The 21,182-nt window shown below is 41.4% G+C and overlaps 2 protein-coding genes across 2 annotated transcripts; both read right to left on the bottom strand.

Annotated features, from left to right (window-relative positions):
- Nucleotides 1–28: 28 nt before the first annotated feature.
- kat2a (K(lysine) acetyltransferase 2A) lies at nucleotides 29–8,053 on the bottom strand. Its single transcript, XM_068579093.1, has 18 exons — nucleotides 7,802–8,053; nucleotides 7,350–7,473; nucleotides 7,057–7,202; nucleotides 6,834–6,923; nucleotides 6,438–6,619; nucleotides 6,134–6,325; nucleotides 5,352–5,458; nucleotides 4,851–4,955; nucleotides 4,417–4,553; nucleotides 4,110–4,318; nucleotides 3,909–4,035; nucleotides 3,234–3,344; nucleotides 3,005–3,148; nucleotides 2,806–2,920; nucleotides 2,688–2,724; nucleotides 2,363–2,426; nucleotides 2,196–2,280; nucleotides 29–2,020 (listed from the first exon to the last, which is right to left on the bottom strand). Exons 1-18 carry the CDS (start codon nucleotides 8,024–8,026, stop codon nucleotides 1,827–1,829), a joined length of 2,394 nt encoding a protein of 797 aa, XP_068435194.1. The 5' UTR covers nucleotides 8,027–8,053; the 3' UTR covers nucleotides 29–1,826.
- A 1,901-nt stretch (nucleotides 8,054–9,954) lies between these two features.
- On the bottom strand, nucleotides 9,955–20,650 carry rab5c (RAB5C, member RAS oncogene family). Its single transcript, XM_068578513.1, has 6 exons — nucleotides 20,562–20,650; nucleotides 14,762–15,091; nucleotides 11,704–11,855; nucleotides 11,382–11,504; nucleotides 11,186–11,279; nucleotides 9,955–10,744 (listed from the first exon to the last, which is right to left on the bottom strand). The coding sequence occupies exons 2-6, from the start codon at nucleotides 14,925–14,927 to the stop codon at nucleotides 10,617–10,619; spliced, it is 663 nt and encodes a 220-aa protein (XP_068434614.1). The 5' UTR covers nucleotides 14,928–15,091; nucleotides 20,562–20,650; the 3' UTR covers nucleotides 9,955–10,616.
- Nucleotides 20,651–21,182: the final 532 nt, after the last annotated feature.

Here is a 21,182-nt window from a genome sequence, read left to right as displayed (position 1 = left end):
CAACATCATGCATGGTCACAAAGAGAAATGTTTTCTTGCAGGTATTTTATTTTGTCATGTCCTCCAAATCTTGATCTTGAAGTCAAGTGACTGAAGTTCACAACTTTTGTTTATATATCTATTAAAAAAAAGAACTTTATTGTCATGAACAGTTTTACAGTTACAGTAAATGACTACTAGAGAGAGTAGCCATCCTCACACAGGTGGAAACTTCACTCAGACTGACTTTAAGAAAATCTGAAATGCAGCATAAGTAGATTGAGGGGAAAGTACGGAATAGACAACCCTGAATAATGCGACACTGACATCACTTTAGTAGTTCAAAGCTAGTCATGATTCAAGTACAAAATAAACACTCGCACACACATGTACACAAGTCAATGAAACATTCAACGAGCAGGCTCAACCAGCATTGGACAGTTACTTCCTTCAAAAGAAGTGAATGTGACTCAGGAAGCACTGACCGCCGACCAAACATTTCAAATATCACTGTAAATAAAATAAACATAACCTGCAACAACAATGGCTGAAAGTTTTTTTCCATGAATTCAAATTGTGAACTGTCCACCAAGCTTTACAACGTGTGTATAGTGTGATAAATAAACCAGTTATCTTCTTTCAAAAAAGCCCAGAACTATGACATAACATAAACAACTCAGTAAACCGGTGCCACCACAAACAGTGTGTGGCTGTACACTAAATACACAACTGAGCATGTGTGTGCGGAGGTGACTGTACTACAGAACAACGCAACAATCAAGAACACCTGCAAGCACAAGAAGGGCTAAACTAACGTGTGAGCTCATCCTAAACGGACTGGAAATAAAACCCCCGCCAGTGGAAAATGATGTGGAGGGACAGTGTGCATCATAGTAACTGTATAAATTACGCAACCACAATGTTGTCCACATGAAAACAGTGTTTTCCTGAAGGCAACGATTGGGGAAATGGTTTCTGTTTATCAATATTTGATGCCCAGTCCATCATCATCAGTGTCTCAAACCACTGAGGAGGAGGGACGCAACAAACGCTTGTTATCAATCGCTTTTCTTCAGAAGAAGAAGAACGTTGAAGATGTTGCTAAATGATAAATAATTTGCTCTTTTCAGACCAAGAAGTAAAAAAAATATTGAATATACACTCGAGCTCTAACCATTGAATGTTCGGTATTTTGCACTTCATGAGCAACTTACAACTGTGTGAGATTAATTATTCAACAACCGATGGATCAAATCGTTTCAAGACTACTCGAGAGTCAAAGTAGCAAGTTTTAAGTGTTTTAAGGACTTCACCCCTCAAAGAACGTTCGTCTTTACACCCATGAAGATGGCGGGATGTTCAAGTGTCTGTCAGTAACGAAAGGCAACATGGCTTTAGGTCCCGAGGTCCAGTTTTCTGTGAAAGAACTCTACACTACATATAACCTCTGCTTGAGTTTGAAGCAAATTGGAATGAACAAATGTCATTTACATGCAACATAACCAAATCAATCATACTATAAATAATATCAAAGTGTGGCATTGTTATAATAACTTGGACCTATAACTTTGGTACACTTAATGAAACACGTGAATGCGGAGTCTTGACCCACTGAGAGTACTGGAAAAGGGAAAATGACAGAAGCTAACTCAAAAGTAATGCCAGTTGGACACTTTATGATGCTCAACTTGATCTGAATTTACCAAACGGTTATGTTTGTCCAACACTTCCAGTCATGTACATACCCTTTTATTAACTCAGATATGACAATAGCCTGCGATGTTTTTCCTCGTCATCTCAATGTTGCCCCAAGTCGGTTCAGAAATCTGTAGACAATTCTGTGGGTTTCATTTCTCGATCAGCCCTCCATCTTTTAATTTGAAGTAGAAGAACTTCTCCAAGGTGTTGGCACTTTTGCAGTACTCGCTATCTGGAGGGTTGTACTCGCGACAGTTGGTGATGATTCGCTGCAGATCGGCAATGAAAAGCTTCTTGGTCACATAATATCTATTCTTAAGTCTCTCCGTCATGGTCTTCAGGTCTGGGGGCAGAAATAGACGACAATAAATGTCAACTCATAATTTAAAGCAGAGTGTGTGACATTAAATATTCCACAGTATATATACAGGATTCAGAGCATTAAAACCCTTAACACCTTTCACTAAAAATAATCAGAGAAGAAAAGCTGCCGCGTGACCAAAGTGATGCTCGCTCACCGATGGGGAAGCGGATGATCTCGTAGTAATCTGGAGCCTCCGATTTCTTCACTGGTTCCATGAAGGGCCAGGCATCAGGATGAGTCTGAAGCAATGAGGCCTGGTTAGTCTCTGTTCTTATAGTTAGTGTGTGTGTGAGTGTGTGTGTGTAAACAGTTGACCCGTACCTTTATCTGGGCCAGGAGGTTCTTTAACATGTTGTACAACATGTCAGGGTCCTTCACCTCTTTCCTGTAAATCATGTGGAAAGGTAAGAGAAAGAAAACAAATATTGACTGAACTTTTTGTTATTGGTATTGATAAGCAAAATGATTTCTGGATTTATTTCTGGATTTAAAATCCCAGGTTTTTAATTAAACCAGACGGGGTAATGAATTGATTTGTTATATTTTGTTGTGTAGTTTTATTTTGAAGTCTCCTTTGCAGTGGTAGAAACAGATACTGATGCCGACAACAACACACTGCTTTGATTAAAATATGCTTCATGTTTACCCTTTGTCCTTGTTACTGGGTTTCCATCCCGTCTCTCCTGGAAGAAAACAAATCATTTAAGGAATATGGTAATAGAAATTACTGGTTTTATTTCATTTTACACAAACCAAACACTCACTTATGCCTGGAATGCTCTCCACCGGGATCTGTCGTACGCCCTCTTTGAAGCAGGTGAGACCTGGGTAAACCTTCCTGATCTGGGTCTGTTTCCTCTCTATCAGCTTCTTAATAATCTGTTATAACATTTAAGACATATGTGATGTTAAACTCAAACATTGAGAGCAGCTTTAATGAGAAGATCTCTCAGCCTCACATACCTCCTTCTGTCTCTTAATGATATGAGAGAGCTCCGTGTAGGGGATCCTCGGGTTCAGCTCACACTCCATGAGGGTCGCTCCCTCGTAGTCTTTGATGTATCCCAGGTATCGACTCTTCGGCACTTTGATATCTTTGGAAAATCCCTGCGGGGAAAGAACAAATTACTGAAAAGACAAAGTTGAGGGAGAGGACAGGAGCAGAGCTAATGCACAGGTCAGCCTGCAGTACCTGCTTCTTGAAGTAGCCAATGGCGTACTCGTCAGCGTAAGTGAGGAAATAGAGGATGTTGTGTTTGATGTGGTACTCCTTCAGGTGGTTCATCAGGTGAGTACCATAGCCCTTCAATTAAAAAGAACAGAGAAAAGAAAGTCAAAAATGTGTGTTCTTACAAAAAGGCATCTTCATACTAATCTGATCTTCTCATAAGGAAAAGATATGATAGAATAAAATATTGTGTCGGTGATTCTTTTATTAGGAAAGACAAATCAATCCTAAAAAGGTTTAAGAAAAGCTTATGCTTACCGTATTATTTATGATTTCAAAGCAGAAAAGGTGAAGTTTCATTAAATGAAAACGGTGCATTGTGCATTAAAGCAGAAGTCACGATAAAGAATGAACAGAAAAGACTGAAGGAAAAGTTGGTGGTTGTTAAGAGTCAGTATTGTGCACTGAGAAGGTTTTTAAAAAGGCATTTCTCTGAATGTTGACAATTTCACAAAAGACGTTATCTTAACAATAAGAGCACTCCGAAATGTTCCCAACTAAGAGTTTTTTTCATGTAACATATTTAATTTTCATACCTGAAGCAATATGATTCTAAAACTACAACAGATGAAATCATGGTGACGAGCACCTTGTTAATCTGTTTAGACTAACATGACTGAATAAATGGCCATTGTGTACCTTAACTTGCTCATTAGATGTGACGGCACAGAAGACGATCTCCGTGAAGCCCTGAGTGGGAAACATCCTAAAACAGATGCCTCCGATGACGCGGCCATCTTTGATAAGCGCTAGAGTCTTGTGCTTCCTGTGAAAGTTGGAGAAATCAGAGCAGTGTGCAGGTGTGCGATGGCGACATGTTGAAAGAGAACGTCTACTTACGGGTCGAACACCAGTCGTGTGATGTACTCTTTGGGCATGCGAGGTAATTGATGAGAGAAGACATTCTGCAGGCCGACCAGCCACATCAGGATCTTCTTGTTGGACTTCTGGGAGAGTGAGTTTCCTATGACGTGGAACTCTATGATGCCCCGCCTCTCCTCCAGCCTGGCAGTCTCATCACGGGCAGCATTTGGAGTCAGAAGATTGGTCTAGCAATATAAAACACAGAGTACTACATTTAATATTTTTATTAAATAAGACCTTTGGCCTTCATTTTTAACAAATCCTGTGAGATGGAAGGACTGACCTCTGGTCCGAGCATGGCAGCAGGGTCAGTGATTGTCATCATGACTTCATTGACCAGCTCCATAGGAATGTCTCCCATCACGCGGATCCGCTTGGCATCCTCCAGGGTCAACGCCTCCGGAAGTTTGCGTTTCTCTCCTGAACATACAGCGTTATTGCTCGGATCAAAACAATAAGAGCGGACAGCGAACAACAACTTTAGAGCCATTCAAAGGGTTTTGTTAGCCACAACGCAGACAGGGTAAAAACCCTTGGCGTTCGTGAGGGTTTACTACCATCATCGACCCATAACGTGTGCAGTCACAAGTTTGTGCTTCAAAGTGGCTTTAAAAAGTACACAATACTGCATATAACCTTGAAACTGCATTAGACTTTTGTGAGGTACCACAGTGGCTAGAGAGGTGGTGGAGAATCAAAGAAGCAGAGCTGACAGACCTGTGGTGGGCTCTGCTGCTCCAGCGTCCATGCTGCCCAGAGAGGAGATGCTGCTCAGACCTTTGGGCAGCGCCGGGGAGCCGGACACCGCAGCAGGACTAATCACTGCAACGGAGAGGCACCAACGTACAGATTCATAACTACAAGTCATTCAACAAGAACTGTGACTGTTTTCATAGTGTCAAAGAAAAAATAAAAACTATAAATACCTATTTTGTGTGACTCAACAAGTTACAATACCACTTCAATTAAGCTTTTGGAGTAACACCACTAGGCACATTGTTTCTGTACACATGTATAGTTGTACAATGCACTAATGATGTGTACGCCCGATGGAATTGTAAAAGCTTGTTAAAGGTAGTTTCTGTGATTCAGTCCTTGTTTTATTTGTTCTAATCTGTTTCCTAATCCCTTGGCCTGTTCTTTTTCTGCAAGTTGTATTGTGTGAATATCTCCTCTCGCTTTAGTAAATTGACTAATCATGACTTTAACCTGCCTCACCTGTCTGATGTCCCAGCTGTGTGCCGTCAGCAGCAGGCATGGTGAAGTCCGCCTCCCAGATTGGTGAACTCTCCCCATATATTTCCTCCTCCAGCATGGACAAGAACCTGATGACATGCAGAGTAAAAGGTTAGGTCAAGTGCAACAAGAAGGTAGCTATAGTTTTACATGAAAATAACTAATCTCTATAGATTGTGATTGTGGTTATTAGACCTTCAGAAATCGTATTATGAAAACAGACAAACAACATGTGCACACTGATTGGTTCTTTAAAGCCTGAATTAAACCTCTTTAATATATTGTCACATGTGCTCATACAAATAACACATTTATGTTTGGACCCCTATCTAACATAGTTGTTTCCTTCTTGTAGTCCGACATTGACATCTTTCAAAAAAAAAAATTATATAGAGTCTCTCACGGACACCAGTCACAAAGTCAAATAAATCAAACAGCCCGGAGTTCAAAGACGTCAGCTTTGAAGATGCCGACTGGAAAGCACAATCTCTCTCTCTCTCTCTTGTTTATTAGATAAGTTGTTGAGCTAGTTTGCTATTGTTGGCCAGTACAGATGAAGATAGACAGGAAGGGGAGAAAGAGACAGGAGACAACATCCAACAAAGAGCCCTTAGATTGGATACACTTAGCTTGTTTGCAACATTTTGTCAGCACAGTTCAGCAACCATAATATTTTATTATCTTTTATTTAAAAGAAATTTAAATAGGCTTAAAATTCTCATGCAGTTTTGCTTTATTCCAAAATTCAGTTCAAGTGAGCTTACTTGGGAAAGTGTGTGAGGATGAGTGTGCGTTTCTCTGGTAGCAGCTTGTCCTTCTCCACTCTGAACTTTTCCAGGAGCTGGCGTCGGGTCACAGTGAAGATGGACTTGAGCAGACTGCGTCCGAATACGTGAGTGGTTTCATAGCGCGGGAGGCTGTCGTTACTTTGGGGGACGTGGCAATAGCACAGCCACCTAGGAGCCACAAGAGAAAATATGGTTATTTTACAGACAGATATCAGCATCTACACCATCATCTTAAACGTAAAAGCACCTGCTTTCTTTAACGACGACAACAAAAACACACCTAGTGTAATCCACTTTGTATGCGGTCCCATCATCTTTCTGGGTGCGCTGGCGATACTGCGTTGGTGTCTCAAGCTTCCAGTAATTTAGGCACAAGAGGAACATCTTTGACAGCTCAAACATGGTCTGCCTTTCCTTTGGTGCCAGGTGGCTAAACTTGTACTGGACAAAATTCAAAACCCCCTTTGGATAAAAGATCAAGAGGAAAAAAAGACAAAGTAAGATAAAGGTTGTGCACACCTATTGACATACTACAAAACTATAGGACGTGTAACAACAAACAGCACAGGAAACATATGGCAAGCATGCCTGTTGCTAGAGAAAAGCAGAATGACCCTGTTGTTTTATCAGCTACTCTTAAGAAACGACCTGGAGAATCTTGTCGCATCCTGTTTACCTGCTCAATGTTGGGCTTTTCAAAGGGTGGACTTCCAAGGGATCCCTCTACGACCGGCTGGCTCATCTGCAGAATGCATTTCCTCAGCAGCTAAGGAGAACAGGGAGGATAACAATTGTCTGATTGAAGACATGAGGGCAAAAAAAAAAGATGCACACAGACTTATAGGTATTAGTAGGTCCCCTTTACCCTGTTTCACAGATGGGAGATACACTTTGCTTACCTTGAAAAGGTAGAAGTAGACCTGTTTGGTGTCAGTGTCCTCCTCTTTGTGCACAGACATGAAAAGGTTCTCCACATCCACCACCATCCCCAGCAGCCTGTTAATCTCATCCTCAGACACATTCTCCAGGTGGGACACATGGTCAGCTGCAAGCCAAACATCAAACACACTATTAAAGCAAGAGATCAGACGTACACAAAGTCAATATATACATTGGATGACGAGACATGTAGATGCATTTGCTATAAAGGAAACCGGCAGATGTGTATATGTGGAGGTTGGTGAGTTTGTACCCAGAGCATGTCCACAGCTGCGGCACGGCTCGCTCAGGCTGGCCGCTTGCTGCTGCAGGTCCAGACGTGTGGCTGATGGGGGATTTGGGTTTTTCCATCCATTGCACTTGCATGTGTCACTCGCCTGCAAAGAAGCAACACGAAACACAACGACTCACACAGTGACTTGCTGGTGCTGTTGCACGCCAATGAATGACTACACAGTTGGGCTTATAACGCAATGCCGCTTCAAAGAACTACCGTTAGTGTGAATAACACAACAGAGGATGTCTGCCGAGCTAGCTAGCTAGCTAGCTACAAAAGTTAACAATTACGTTAAGTCGTGACTCTGGTTTGTGTTTTTGTTAGCGGGCCCAGGACTGTGCTACGGCTTGCTACCCCTCACACGTGAAGGCGGAGACTGCCCGATGAGTGCTTTGTTGTGGTGAACTTTGGCTAGCTCAGCTAGCTACCTTGCATGCGGAGAATACGCCAAGTTTCTCGAGCTTTTTCGCCCGTGGGAAAGCTCGGACTTGGGCTTTCTTCTGGCTCGCACGTTGTTGCTGGCTAAGTCCCGGTCTTGCCGGGTCGCTACTCCCTGACCCGGAGCCTGTCGCGGCAGTACTGGACCCAGCTGACCCAGCAGTCTGGGCTTGGAGAAGCCGGGGTTGTAAGGCCTGCGCCGCCGGGTCCGACATGTCCACGCAGCTAGACTCGTCCTCTGCTCCCGTTTACCTCATATGCTGCATTCACGCGCAGCCCTCAAAATGAGATTTTAGAGAACCACAGCAAGGTTTTAGAAATTGAAATTAATTTTTGAGACCTTGTCATTGAAGCAGAGGCGTCAAGAACATACATAAATAATGTCAAGTGTTGCTTTTTGATTCAGTATCAACCTTTCAAAGTATAAATGTATCACGGGGATGCGTCGCTTTAACATTGCAAAATTACGTGATCACTGCGAAGGAGTCCTCGTTACACGTACTTTGGGAGTAATCATTTTTGTACCACAATATTACAATAATCATACAGTATTTACGCCTCTGACTGACTTCAAAGTATTATTCTGAATGTCTTCACCAGAAGTTATTGTATCGTTTTATGTCTGACTTTAAACCAATGTAGTATTGGTGGTTGTTTCCATGAGTGTTTAGCGTCGTCTTGTGGTCAAAGTGCTTTACCACATCTCTGGCCATATTAAGTCGCCGCTAGGCGGCGCTGACAGTCCATTTAAAAGCATAAGCGTTCATTGCCCTCAAGTGGTCAATGTCGTGAACTACAGCACGTTAAATTGGTAACTTGCGGTCATATATTGTCATATGATCACTTCCGATCGTATGTTTTCATAATAAGGTAACAAACTAACAAATAATTATTTAAAGCATCCCGTGTTTTTCATTTAGTGGTTAGTCTCAGTAAGAATATCAATTCTTTGTCAATATTTTTAAATATATCAATAAAGGGGGTTAAGTACAGAACAGCAGCAATAAGTGTTAATTTGTTATCAAACAATATGAAGCTCTACTCCATAAAATAGATGGCCTTACTGCAACAAAGATTGCATTTTCTTCCTACTAGTAAACAATATTAAGAATACCGCTCTATATTCTAATCATTTTGAAAAAGCTGTGTCTGGCTTAGACTTAGAACGCTTAGTGATTACGGCTCATATGATTTTCCAAGTATTACAAGTCACAATATGTAAGTGATTCAATTCCAATTACATATACATTTTTGGTTAAGAATTCCTTTCACAATTGGCCTTTTGTACTTTTGATTGCAGAACTATGATGGTTTAAATAAAAGCTTGGCAAACAATTCGCTCGTAGAGTCACTAGTTTAAAAATTTTAAAAAAAAAATCAATCAATATTAGAACATAAAAAAAGATTAAACAGGCATACAGAAAAGATACCGTCCCCTTGTTTATTGGTAAAATTACATTTTTGCTTCATCTACCCATGACCCCACCCTCCCCTTTAACCCACACCTGGCAGCAAAGGCTGCTGTGCAGGTACTGTTGTGCTCGTCGTCAATGCCATAACACGATGACATTACAGTTGAAAGTAATCCCTCCCGATATGAAGAGTAAAAATGGAGCGAAAAAAAAAAAGGAAGCCGACAATAACATCTCAAGTCAAAGATGATGAGACAGAACCAGTGCATTTAATACTATAGATCTTCAAAAGAAAAGAAATTAAGACGTAAAAAAAAAAAAAAAGAATCCATCACTAAATAATTAAGGTTGACAAAAACATCGTGTAGAGAGATTGAGAGAGATATTGTTTGACAATAACTACTGATTGATTATAAACTTTGAAAAGTCTGATACAAATACAGCAACGTTGTCAACACACAGCTGTGATTTTGGTCAAGAAAAACAAATCTCGTTGTATGAATTTGTTATTGCACAATGAGGCTTCAGAAACATTACATTAATGCTAAAATTACTTATGGGTGACACTGTTATTAAAGTACTATTTACTGTATATGGTTTGATAACAGATGGGCGATTGTAAAACCTTAAAGGCTTTAAAAATCATATTGAGCGGCCGTTGCCAAAATAAGTTGAAGTAATAATAATAGTGAGAGCAATAACAATGTCATATTTCAATCTACACAGCTCGGTCAAGAAGGAAAGATCTGTTTATTCCCGTTCTCCTGTTATGAACCTTCTCTCTCTCCCTCCATCTTTTCCAGGAAGCTGACCAGGAACAATACAGAAAAGCGAAGGACTGCTGCATGCACCTGGAGTTTTAACAGAGTCGAGGCGACCATGATGGAAATACTTGATGAATTGATGGTGCACGAGTAAGCCGGGGCAGAAGAGAAAAGACAATGAGCCGTAGAGCACTTCCTGTTGCTTTTTCCCCCCCCACCCCTCTACACAAATACAGAAAAAACGATGAGCAAGGCGGCCCTATTTAGTGCCATTGGTACTGACTGATGGTTTTTTTCTTCATCCATGAATGGGACGATTTTGTTTCCCCCTAAGGTGACGTCAAGTGTCCATCATCAATAGAGAGGTCATGGATTGGCAAGTCCTGGGGTTCGAATAGGATTCTGTAAATAAGCCTGTGAGTGGATTTCTTGGTCTGTTGGTTGGTTCAACCGGCAGTTTACTGGCCAGAGGACTCGTTTGCCAAACAGTTAATTGGTGCTGTGTTGCTCGTTTGGGTGATTGGTCCGACCATTGTGGGGTTTGACCAATGGGACATTGTTTGACAGCTGGCTAATATCTGGTCTGGTTGATCGGAGCTGAGGATTGGTTGGATCGGCCGACTCGTCGGTTAGTTCCCGCCACCGCAGCACTGGCTGCTTCGGCCCTGCGGCGCCGCCTCCTGCAGGTCCACGCCGCCTCTGGTCCGTCCAGCGGCGCCCGCTCCACCCTGAGGCTCGTTCTTAGGAAGCTTCTTTGCTGTTTTGGGGTTCGGAGAACAACAAGTTAATTACTGCACATTGACGGTTTTGATTATTCTGGCAATTGTTTTCTCGATCGCTTTCTCAAAAAAACATCAGAAATAGTGAAACTATTTTTCTAAAATCCAACGTCATCAGATGTTATTGAAAGATATTACATTCACTGTAATGCTTGACAAGAAAATGCAGCAAATTCTACATTAAGGTAAGCAAACATGAATAACTCTGTAGAAATAGCAAACATTCTCTCAGGTGGTCTCGTTTACTTAATTTGAAGATTCTGTCTTGAGCTCCAGGATATTATATTCCCAAATATTTTCAATTGATTAATTAAAAAAATGATTAGCGGATAAATTGACACCGACTATCAAGACAGTTGAAGATTTTTCTTTTGATTCATTGTGTGTTGACCAGACAGAACGATGTGTGGAGAACTGACCGATAGCCATAAAAATCTCATTGACGTTCATCGCAGTCTTGGCTGAAGTCTCCATGAAGAGCAAGCTGTTGTCATCTGCGTACGCCTGTGCTTCCTAAGCAGAGAACAAACGCACACATTGACGGCTTCATCGCATTAAAGAATGTCATGACAGACTTGTAGACTTCAATCACAGACAGTAAAAATCCTTCTTTACCTGGAAATCTATGGCTCTCTTGTTGGCCAGGTCAGCTTTGTTTCCTGCCAGAGCAATAACAATATTTGGGCTGGCCTGTCGCTGGAGCTCCTTCACCCAGTTCTTTGCACGTGTGAATGTATCCTTTAAAAAAAAAAAAAAAAAACATGCAGAAACATTAGACAATGTGCTTTTACACTTTCAATCTGCCATGCAAGTTTTATGTGCGAGTTAAAAAGACCAAAGGTCCGGAGCCGTCTGAATTAGGCAATCATCAACCCAAACTGGGAGAACGAGGGTTCAGCCAACAGATGACATCTTGATGTCCTGTCATGTGACTTACTGTGTTGGTGATGTCGTAGACCACGATGGCGGCCTGGGCTCCCCTGTAGTACATGGGGGCCAAGCTGTGATACCGTTCCTGTCCTGCAGTGTCCCAGATCTCAAACTTGACTGTTGTATCATCCAAACATACCGTCTGAGTGAGGAAGGCAGCTGAGAAACAAAATGATATGCATTAGAAGGAGCATTAGAGCACAGATTTGTTATTTGCAGGCCGGAAGTTGAATTTCTAAACCTTAAATACAGAGCTATAGTCCAGACCAATTTAATAGAGTCCAGTCAAGGTTGAGCCCAAAGGCAACAACTGAGACCAAGACCAGACAGTGTATTGATTAAAGTGTTAGAAACAGAAAAAAAATCCATCTATAAACAAGCTGTATCTGTTTTTATAACACTACACAAAGAACAGAACTAGTGATGGAGGACCTTTACAGGTTTCTACTGGTATAATAATACCATGTAGGGTTAAACTTGATTAAACAGCGTTAAAGGAAAGTGAAAGTATTTCTGCTGGTTTGTGGAAGCATGTTTGTACTCGCTCAGCTCATTATCAGACACTATCACACGTCTATTTGTGAGCTCTTCTGCGTAAACGCATGCAAACGAAAAGGCCCGGCACCGAGGCAAGAGCAGGACACGTGACCGGACCTTTAGCTCCGATTAAAAAAAAAAAAAAGGATCAAGTCCAGGACGGGAACAAGGAGGAACATTCACTCACTGGACAAAGTAAGGACATTTAAATTGAGTTTGGGGTGGTATGGCGATATAGCAACCACATACAAATGGGCCGGAAACTGATTAACCCGTTCGGAACAGACGGTATTTGGAAAGTAAAAAACTACTGTGACACATAACTAAGAGGCACAACTCGCTTACTCAGCTGGCCGTCACATGACGGAGGAAACTAAGCATGCACTTGCCGACTTTAAAGCTTTGTAATCTTTGACCGGCGTTCTGCTGAGCACAAGGTTCCTAGGAGAGAAAACGTGCTGACTCGGTAAGTCTTTGGCAAGTGTAAGCACTGAGCATCCTGTCCACACATCCTTCAGCCACATTACTCAGAAGACGTAGGATACGTGGAAAAGTCAGTTCAACGTTATATAAAATATTTTTTTTTTTTTTTTTTAAAAGTGCCCCTTAATATATTACCATCTTCATAGAATTATGCTGGAAAGTTAATCTCAGCTAAAGTCTACTTGTGGAGCTGGAACAAGCAGTCAAACAATAGACTGGAAATTAACCAATTCAACACGTCAGTTGAGTAAAAAACATTGACTTGCTGCTGCTCTTCTCTCATTTGCTGCTTCTCTCCATTTTATATTAAATTAACTTTCAAGTTTGGATAGTTGTTTATACAAAACAAGCAACTTATAGACGTCATTTTGTGCTCCAGGATCATCAGACTAATTGTTAATGAAAGAAAACTTGAGGGCTGCAACCATCTATTAAGACCTTGAGTTAAAAGCAATTTCCTTAATTGTCTAACAAGTTAGCGTTAAAGAAATAGTTTATTATTTACCGTTTGTCAGGGTTGTTGGCTGCATATCTTTTCCATTTTAAGTCAACATTAAAATAATGTCTGGATCTCCTCATTTTATGTAAGAATATGAGTAATTGTGGTCAAACCTTTACTAAACTTAGCATGTTGACCTTTACGTCAATAAGCTAAAGGATTCAGACCCTCGAGGGAGAAGACCAGGTCGGCTTGTGGTGAAGACGTGAGTAACGATAACGAGAGATGCGGCTATCGATCGACTGTTCATCAAAACCACCGCTTCACAGCTGATCGGCCATAACTGATCGGTCCCATATTTCAGATATTTTACCGGTCAAATATACAGACACGTCCCACACAAAGCGGCACAGACGGTAACATCACACACACACACCACATGCCGTTGGTGTGGACGTTCTTTAACGCGGATGAAGAAGACATATAGCGTGCACCTTTTAACAACTGCAAGTCCAAAATAAGGGCTTGAAGAACAAGCTTAAAAACATTTGGAACAATCAACTTTATAACACTATCTCACACACACACACACACACCGTCATAATAGGTCTATGTACATAGTATAAAATGGTATTTTCTCTAATATTTATGAACTGCAAAATGTGTTATGTACGTTGTCAATTACAGTTCTTCAAAAGAAAATAGGAATCGGCGGATCACAAAGAAAAAAAAAAAAAATCTGAATCAGCACAGAACATTGGTGCATGTCTGAACAAAATAATGAACAATCCCAGTCTCAGAAGTCAGCAGATCCAGTGGAAACCTGTCACTGTTAATTTTCCAGCCTGGCCTGAGGATTTGTAACGTCCAAGTTAAAGTTTACTTCTGAAGCCGTCAAGCTGTAATCACCATAATGTGCAAACACCAACACATTTAACCCCACCACTTTGCGAAATCTCTATGTTACAGTCATAATATTCTTGCTTTATGTTCAACAATACTCTTTCACAAGTTCTACTGGTCTGCAGGAGGTCCAGGAAATCCCCATTGTTGGTTCAATTCCTTCCTGTTTCAAGTAACCTCACTCCTCTGCTGCCGAAGCACTGCAGAGAATCAGGTGAGGACAATCTCATCATTTTATTAGCCCGTCTCAGCTCGTTGTTGTCCAAAGATATTTAGAGATGCACTTTGTTTCTGCAAAATGAGTTTACATGTGTGGCTCATAGTCAGGTGCAAAGAACTGGTTCTACCACTCCTTCGCCTGCACAGACTCTGACAAGACAAGCAAGTAATCAGTTCCTCTGGACTGGCAGAGACAGGTTTCTTCTGTCAACTGACATGTTGAAAACGTTTCAGAGCGAGAACCACAGAAGAAAATGGAGGTTCTCTACAGCCACATCATCCGTTCATGACCATGTTTCAAACAAATTAACCGTCTAATAATTCTGGTGTCATTGTTTAGGTATGACAATTCACAAAGAGTAACTTCTGCAATATAGGTTTTTAAGCACTTCATTGAGTGTATGTGCATGTAGCGACGGTCAGCCACAATGCCATTACAGCAGGACGGAGAGCAAAGACACGAATCAAATACACAAGTCCTCACCTCCGATGGTGCTCTCCTGGTACTCGTGGAACTGGCCTTTGACAAAGCGCAGCACCAGGCTGGACTTTCCCACCGCTGATTCCCCCAACAGCACGAGCTTGAACTGGCAGATCTTGTTGCTTGCCGCGGTGCCGTTGGTCCGTGCTGGTCCGCCTCGCCCTGCCATAGCGCGGTGTGGAAAGTTGGGAGAGAGAAGAAGAAGCCGGGAGAAGACGGAGGAGGTCTGGTTGACTTTAGGCTGGGGCTCGGTGCAGGGGTTGGGGAGAAAGAGGCCAGTTGAGGTTAGGCAGGTAGATGAGCCAGAGGACGAGGAGACCTCACCAGTGGGAGCTGGAAAACACAACATATTGTTGAAAATGTGCAGCTTCATTTCAAACAGAAATCAGGCTTTTAATAAAACAAGAATATTATGGTCGTTCATCATTGGTAGGTGTTGTTTAATACAAAAATTCGAGTTGGGAGCTGACAGAAGAGTCATGTTAAGTACAGTGTATCTGCAAAATATATCTGCACTACAACTTTTGTTTTGCCAAAATTACAGCAACAGACAACTTAGACTTCAAGTTGTTGACACAGAAACATCCCACTGGGCGGGGCCTCCAGATAATGAGTTAATCATGGAGCCATGTTTAGTATAAACAAGGGCTGAGAACTGCTAGGTACTTTTGCTTCAGCAGAGCATAACAATGCAAACACTTATAATATACAAATAAAATGCTCTGGATCTGGACAATTGATGGTGCAAATGAAAAACAGTTGTAAAAACTCAAATGGAAGAAATAAAAAATAAGAAATGCTTCTATTCAATACATTGGTTACTGATAAACTTCTGTGGCCATTTTACTTTGCTTGAAGTAAAATGGCTATAGTCATATACTACGATGCATACGACTATATGCATCGTAGGATTAAGTCCGGCCCAAACATAAGCTCAACACATGTTCCTGCGAGTTGTCGCTTAGCAGATATCTGACCACGGTTTGAAGCTTTTAAAGTGTTAAGATCTTTATGGCTGCTTCCACATAGCAATGCCAAAATAAGATAATGAAATATTAACATAAAAAGGTAAGGAAGTCAAAAATAAAATGTTTCGCACACTCTACAAGGACCAGGTGGTATTCATCAGAACTAAAATCAACCTGGAACACAGATGTTTACATTGAAGTTTTTGAAGTATTTCATCCAGACCAAAAACAAGCCAGCGACCCATTATCTTGACTTCAGCCTGCTTTGCATATATGAAACCTCACCTAATCTTTTTTCAGTTGGGAGATGCACATGAGGCCAGCCAGCTTCTGCTTGGTCAAAGGACAGGAAATACAACTCAGCTCAAAGCAGGAAGTGAAGATTGCAGAAGACATTTTACTGCTGAGCACATTAATGTTGGGATAGCTTCAGCTTAGTCACTAGGGCAATTTTATGCAGAAACATAACACACTGAAGACACGGAGGTTAGACGAGTTACACGTTAGAAGGGAGATGTTGGAAAAGAGGGAAAGTGAAGAACGTCTCTGCTGACAGTCTATAGAGTTAATTTAATACTTGAATAATTGGAGTTTGGTTGTGCTCTGCTTTTTCCTCAGCTCGCTGCTGAGCCAGACTTAAGCTCCAGCATGTGACAGGAGATCCAGGCTCTTTCCATAAAGTATTCACAACTGGTGTCCTTCATCTGACAGTGCATCAGCCAAACATGCTGAATATGGATATGTGCAGCTCTACCATTGTGTTTTGCAGCTTTAGCTTCATTTTAGAAATCACGGTCATAGAGCCTACTGGAATATAAAAACATACCAGCTATTTTCCAGTGTTTGCAAAAATAAGTTGGCGCTAATTCTTTATCAATAACGCATGTAGTGTCCAACTTCAGCATGTTACCACATTACTTTCCTTTTGGTATAGATTTTAACTTCTCCAACTGCCTTAGAGATCAGCAGCAGTACAATTAAGGTCTCACTGGACTCTTTTAACAGACACACCATCACAAGGCTTGAAAGAGCAGAGGGAAAGCTTCACAGCGGCGGCTGAGACGGGATAAAGGCACTCTGTTTACTGGGTTAAACGGACATAAGGGCTGTACTCATTTGATTGCAAGGAGCAGAGATGAGCTTTCACCTGTTCACATTCCTCACTAGAAGAAGCAAAGATGAGCGGATGGATAGACAAACTGGGTTTGTGGGAAGGGACCTAAAAAAAAAAACCCCGACTAGCAAACGTCTAGAGACTAGCATGACTGTTTTTAATGAACTAAAGATGTGCAGAAGGTTGACATTAGAAAACAGTCAGCTGGAATTTAGGTCACACATACATGTTTTATTTTACAAAAAAGTAAGCCTTCATTAGCGTATTGACAATTTTACATAATATACTTTTTGCTGTCTCAGTGAAAGTGCTAATTAGAATTGTTTTGTATGAGACGGTGCGCTGTATAGACCAGTACCAACAACAACCCTTAGGGAAAGCTTTAGTTCTACAGCACAGTTTCATGTGAGTTTTTAGCCAGCAAAGAAACTGTGCTGCAGCCATTCACAGGAGGAATGCAGAGAAAGAAGGTTTCAAAGACATAAAGAGCAAAGTTTAGGACGCAAAACAGATTATGTGCCCGGTGCAGAAGATGTGGTTTTGCTTCCAACAGACACTGTAGAATATAACTATTAATAGCCAAAGACACACAGTCTGCACCCGACTGACTGATGTAGTGACGGTAAAGTGCCAAAACAGTAACATCAATAATGAGCATCCCATTTAAATAAGGAAGACGTGTCTGTCTAGCAATCAAAGCCTTTTTTGTTGCACCGAGACAGTCCTGCACACATCTTATGCAGCCTGCCAGGGATGCTTTGATGGCATCCCAAATGGGCTCTGAAGACCTCCACGGGGAAGTGGGTCACAGAGAGACAGTGGCACACGGGTCACCAAAAGGGGGAGGAGAAAAGGCAGGAGCGAAACTAGAGGGAGAGCCTGTGAAATATTTATCGTGGCCTCCTGCATGCTCTGCTGCCAGCATTATATCCAAGCACTTAGCAGGGGTTGCAGTGCATTGAACACCTAAATATGAGAATGTGTGAGCAAATTCAATACATGTATCAATACACGCAACTCATTCATGGCAGAGATAGTCAAATACCAAACCGGTACACAACAAAATTTTATTTATATATATATATATATATATATATATATATATATATATATATATATATATATATATATATATATATATATATATATATATATATATATATATATATGAAGAATTGCTCCCCCTCACTATGAAATCATACACCGTGGCAGGAGGGAGTCATTTTACAGTTTGTGTAGTGAAAAGTGCAGCATGTCATGAGAAAATTTGAACTCAGTCACACATTCCATTAAAGCATTAGTCAAACAACCTTTGCAGCTGGCATCGCTATACCAGTTTCAAGAACACAAGCAGCGACTTGTGCGGCTCACTTCATGTGAAGGGTGGGGTCCTAGAAGAACTGGTGGTGTCTGATATGAGGGGCTGCAGCACCATCTTCCTTGTGTCTTTCACATGTAACATTTTGCTCCAAGACCTCAAAAAAGGACACAAATGCAGAACAATCCTTGAAAGCTCTAATGAAACAGGAAATGCTCTCGATCCAAGGTAAGCCATTCAACAGTTCATGTTTCTAATAAAGAATGGCTTTGGAAACAGTGACAGGGAAACCGGGGACATAACACAGGAAAAGCAAACATCATACTCGTCACGAGCAGTTAGGAAGGCCAGTAGGAAATCTCAGGCACTTCCTTTTCTCATGAGTTATGTTTAAAATGCTCTGCAGCCAAACAGAGGAATATATGATCCATAGGCCAGGTCAAAGCCTGCACCGCCTTGTGATCTGATAAAATAAGTTTACTTATCTGATAAAAAGTAATATGTTTCCTAATTATTGCTCACTATATGAGATGAACCTTATAATAAAAGCTGTCTTTCTAAACATGACATTTGAAAAGACATTCTCTTACACATCCTCCCTTCATTAAAATCCAAGTGAATACTAGTTGAAAGTCATCTAAAATCCCGTCTGCACCCCGTGAATGCAGTCCAAAAAAAACGGCCTTTCAAGTTATTATTGCTATCTAAAATAAACCTTGTGTCCTTCTAAAGTAGTTTAGTGAAAACAGGTACAGCAAAATGTTCTCCTTCCTGGGGGCCTTGTTGGCGGCAACTCACCGCCACCGGCTTAAATACCAATACTCCGACCGTTATACAATTTAGGAAATTAAAAACGCATTATTCAGCTCTCGTCAGTTCAACAACACTGACCTCCAATTAAAGACAGTGCTGAAACGTAGTATTAAAAAAAATGGGTATGATGTATACCCATGGGAGACAAAGTCACTGTGCTGCTTTACGGGCTAGTTTGTCAAGATGTGTCACCACTTTAGAAGGACAAGGTTCATATGTCATAAAACTCATACGAGCTCACGCAAGTAACCGCAATTCCCTTCCTTCTCAGTCTCAAAAGTTCCTGCTCTGTTACCCTTTTTTAAGCTATTAAAAAAAACAATATGATACAAACATGTAAAAATGCATTTGCAGGGAGACACACCTTCAGACACACACACACACACACACACACACACACACACACACACACACACAATATATAATAAAAATATAATATCAACAATGTTAATTGGCAAAATTACAGGACAAATGCGGTCAGCAGTAATTATCTTCACATCATGTGTGAAAGTACAACCATGCTGGCATTTAGTGGCCCCAGGGAGAGAAACTGTGAACCCTATAAACTACCTCAGCTGAGCCTGCAAGTTAAAGCTGCAAGGCAAACTTGTGAGTTGATGTATGAAAAAAATAAAATTGTAGTCTGACATCACAACCATAACTATAATTTCTAAAAGTTAAAACTGTCAAACTGTTTTGATTTTAAACTCTTTTACATCTAGTTACTTGAGGGAAACTAGTAATCAGTGACTTTAGGGTGGTTACCAGTTATGAGCTACTTCACTAACGCTGGTGCAGGCTGCCATGTTGTCAGGTATGGTTACAAATAACGCAAGTTAGTAAATTAAACATATTTCTTCTTCTGCGACCAGCTTCAGCAGACAGGTGTGTAGCAGAGAGGCTCGTCGTTTAACGACAATCACTGTCACGCAGCTAAACCCGGCGAGGTTACACATACACAACGTTAGTGCACGTGAGCTAACGGTCAGAATAAAGCGACCGCTATCAATAACTTGGGGAGCAGCACAACGCTGACCGTTAACGTTACTCGCTGCTAAGCAGCTTGTCGACTTAACGTCGGTAATTTACGTCGAATAGCGTCACATATTGGGAATATAGCACGAGTTTGCTCTGCGTTAGCGCGAGCTCGGTGACGTCAGCGGTCTACAGACAAACAAGACGAGCTAAAGTGTGGCGATGACAACTTGACTTCTGGCGGCGTTAGCTAGGTTAGCAGCGATAACGTCATTGGTCAACTTTCCTTTTCTCGGCCACACGCCGTCAGCTGTTGGACGAACTCGGTGTCATGTCCGCTGCTGCTGGCGGACACACACAGCTCATATTTTGCTCAGCCAGGTGTGCGCAAGGGTTTTCTGGACGGGTTAAGAGGTCCTCGCGGGGCTAGAAACTCGGAGCCTCCCTCTCTAGAGCCTCCTGTCTGGTGGACATTTCGACTGAACCCGGACTTGATCGGAGGACCAAAATGTGACAGCGCGCGTCTAAATACCGTCAACAGCTCGTCGACAGACACAACGTCCCGCGTGTTGCTCTGTACCGCGGTCTTCAATCAATTTTAGTTGTTTGACTTACAATACTTTGTTCTTCTTTCGTCGGTCTCATCGGCGGCGGCTGTCTTCTTCTTCTTCTGAGGCTCTGGCCTTCCCTTCCGGTTAGCGATTTTTCCGGGAACGTCCCACTTTTTTGTCAGCGGCTGTTTGACCAATTACAGCAGCTGCTAGCTGCACGAGACGCCACTTTGTGCACCACAGGGCCTTTCCACTTCTAATTGACAAATATAAGCACCTAGTCAAAAGTATGTCGTGGATACTTTAATCATATATCTGATTTATGTTTAGGATAAAACATGAACACTGCAGACAGCCTTTTAAAGCGACATAGCTACAATACTGTCAAGTTTAATATGATTCATCACATTTTACTATACGTATAACAAGCAATTAAAATGTGCTCTTCTTATGCCCTGAACATTCCGAAAGTTGTAGGCAACTGTTAATCGTCATAAGCATGTACAAAAAGATAAGAATTATAATAAATGTTCCTCCCTAAGGAATGATGAGGTCAATTTCAATGCTTGAAACATTAATGAAGGAACTTATCTTGTTAGAATTCTGGTTCACTCAAATCTAATATATATTAAATTGACTGAGATAGATTGTCCCCTCCAATATGTTGATAACATTACTCTCCATG

Source organism: Clinocottus analis, unplaced genomic scaffold, assembly GCF_023055335.1.
Source record: "Clinocottus analis isolate CAN_PGR_092001 unplaced genomic scaffold, fCliAna1.0.p SCAF_16, whole genome shotgun sequence".
Classification (NCBI taxonomy): Eukaryota; Metazoa; Chordata; class Actinopteri; order Perciformes; family Cottidae; genus Clinocottus; species Clinocottus analis.
This window is presented reverse-complemented; position numbering and strand designations above follow the sequence as displayed.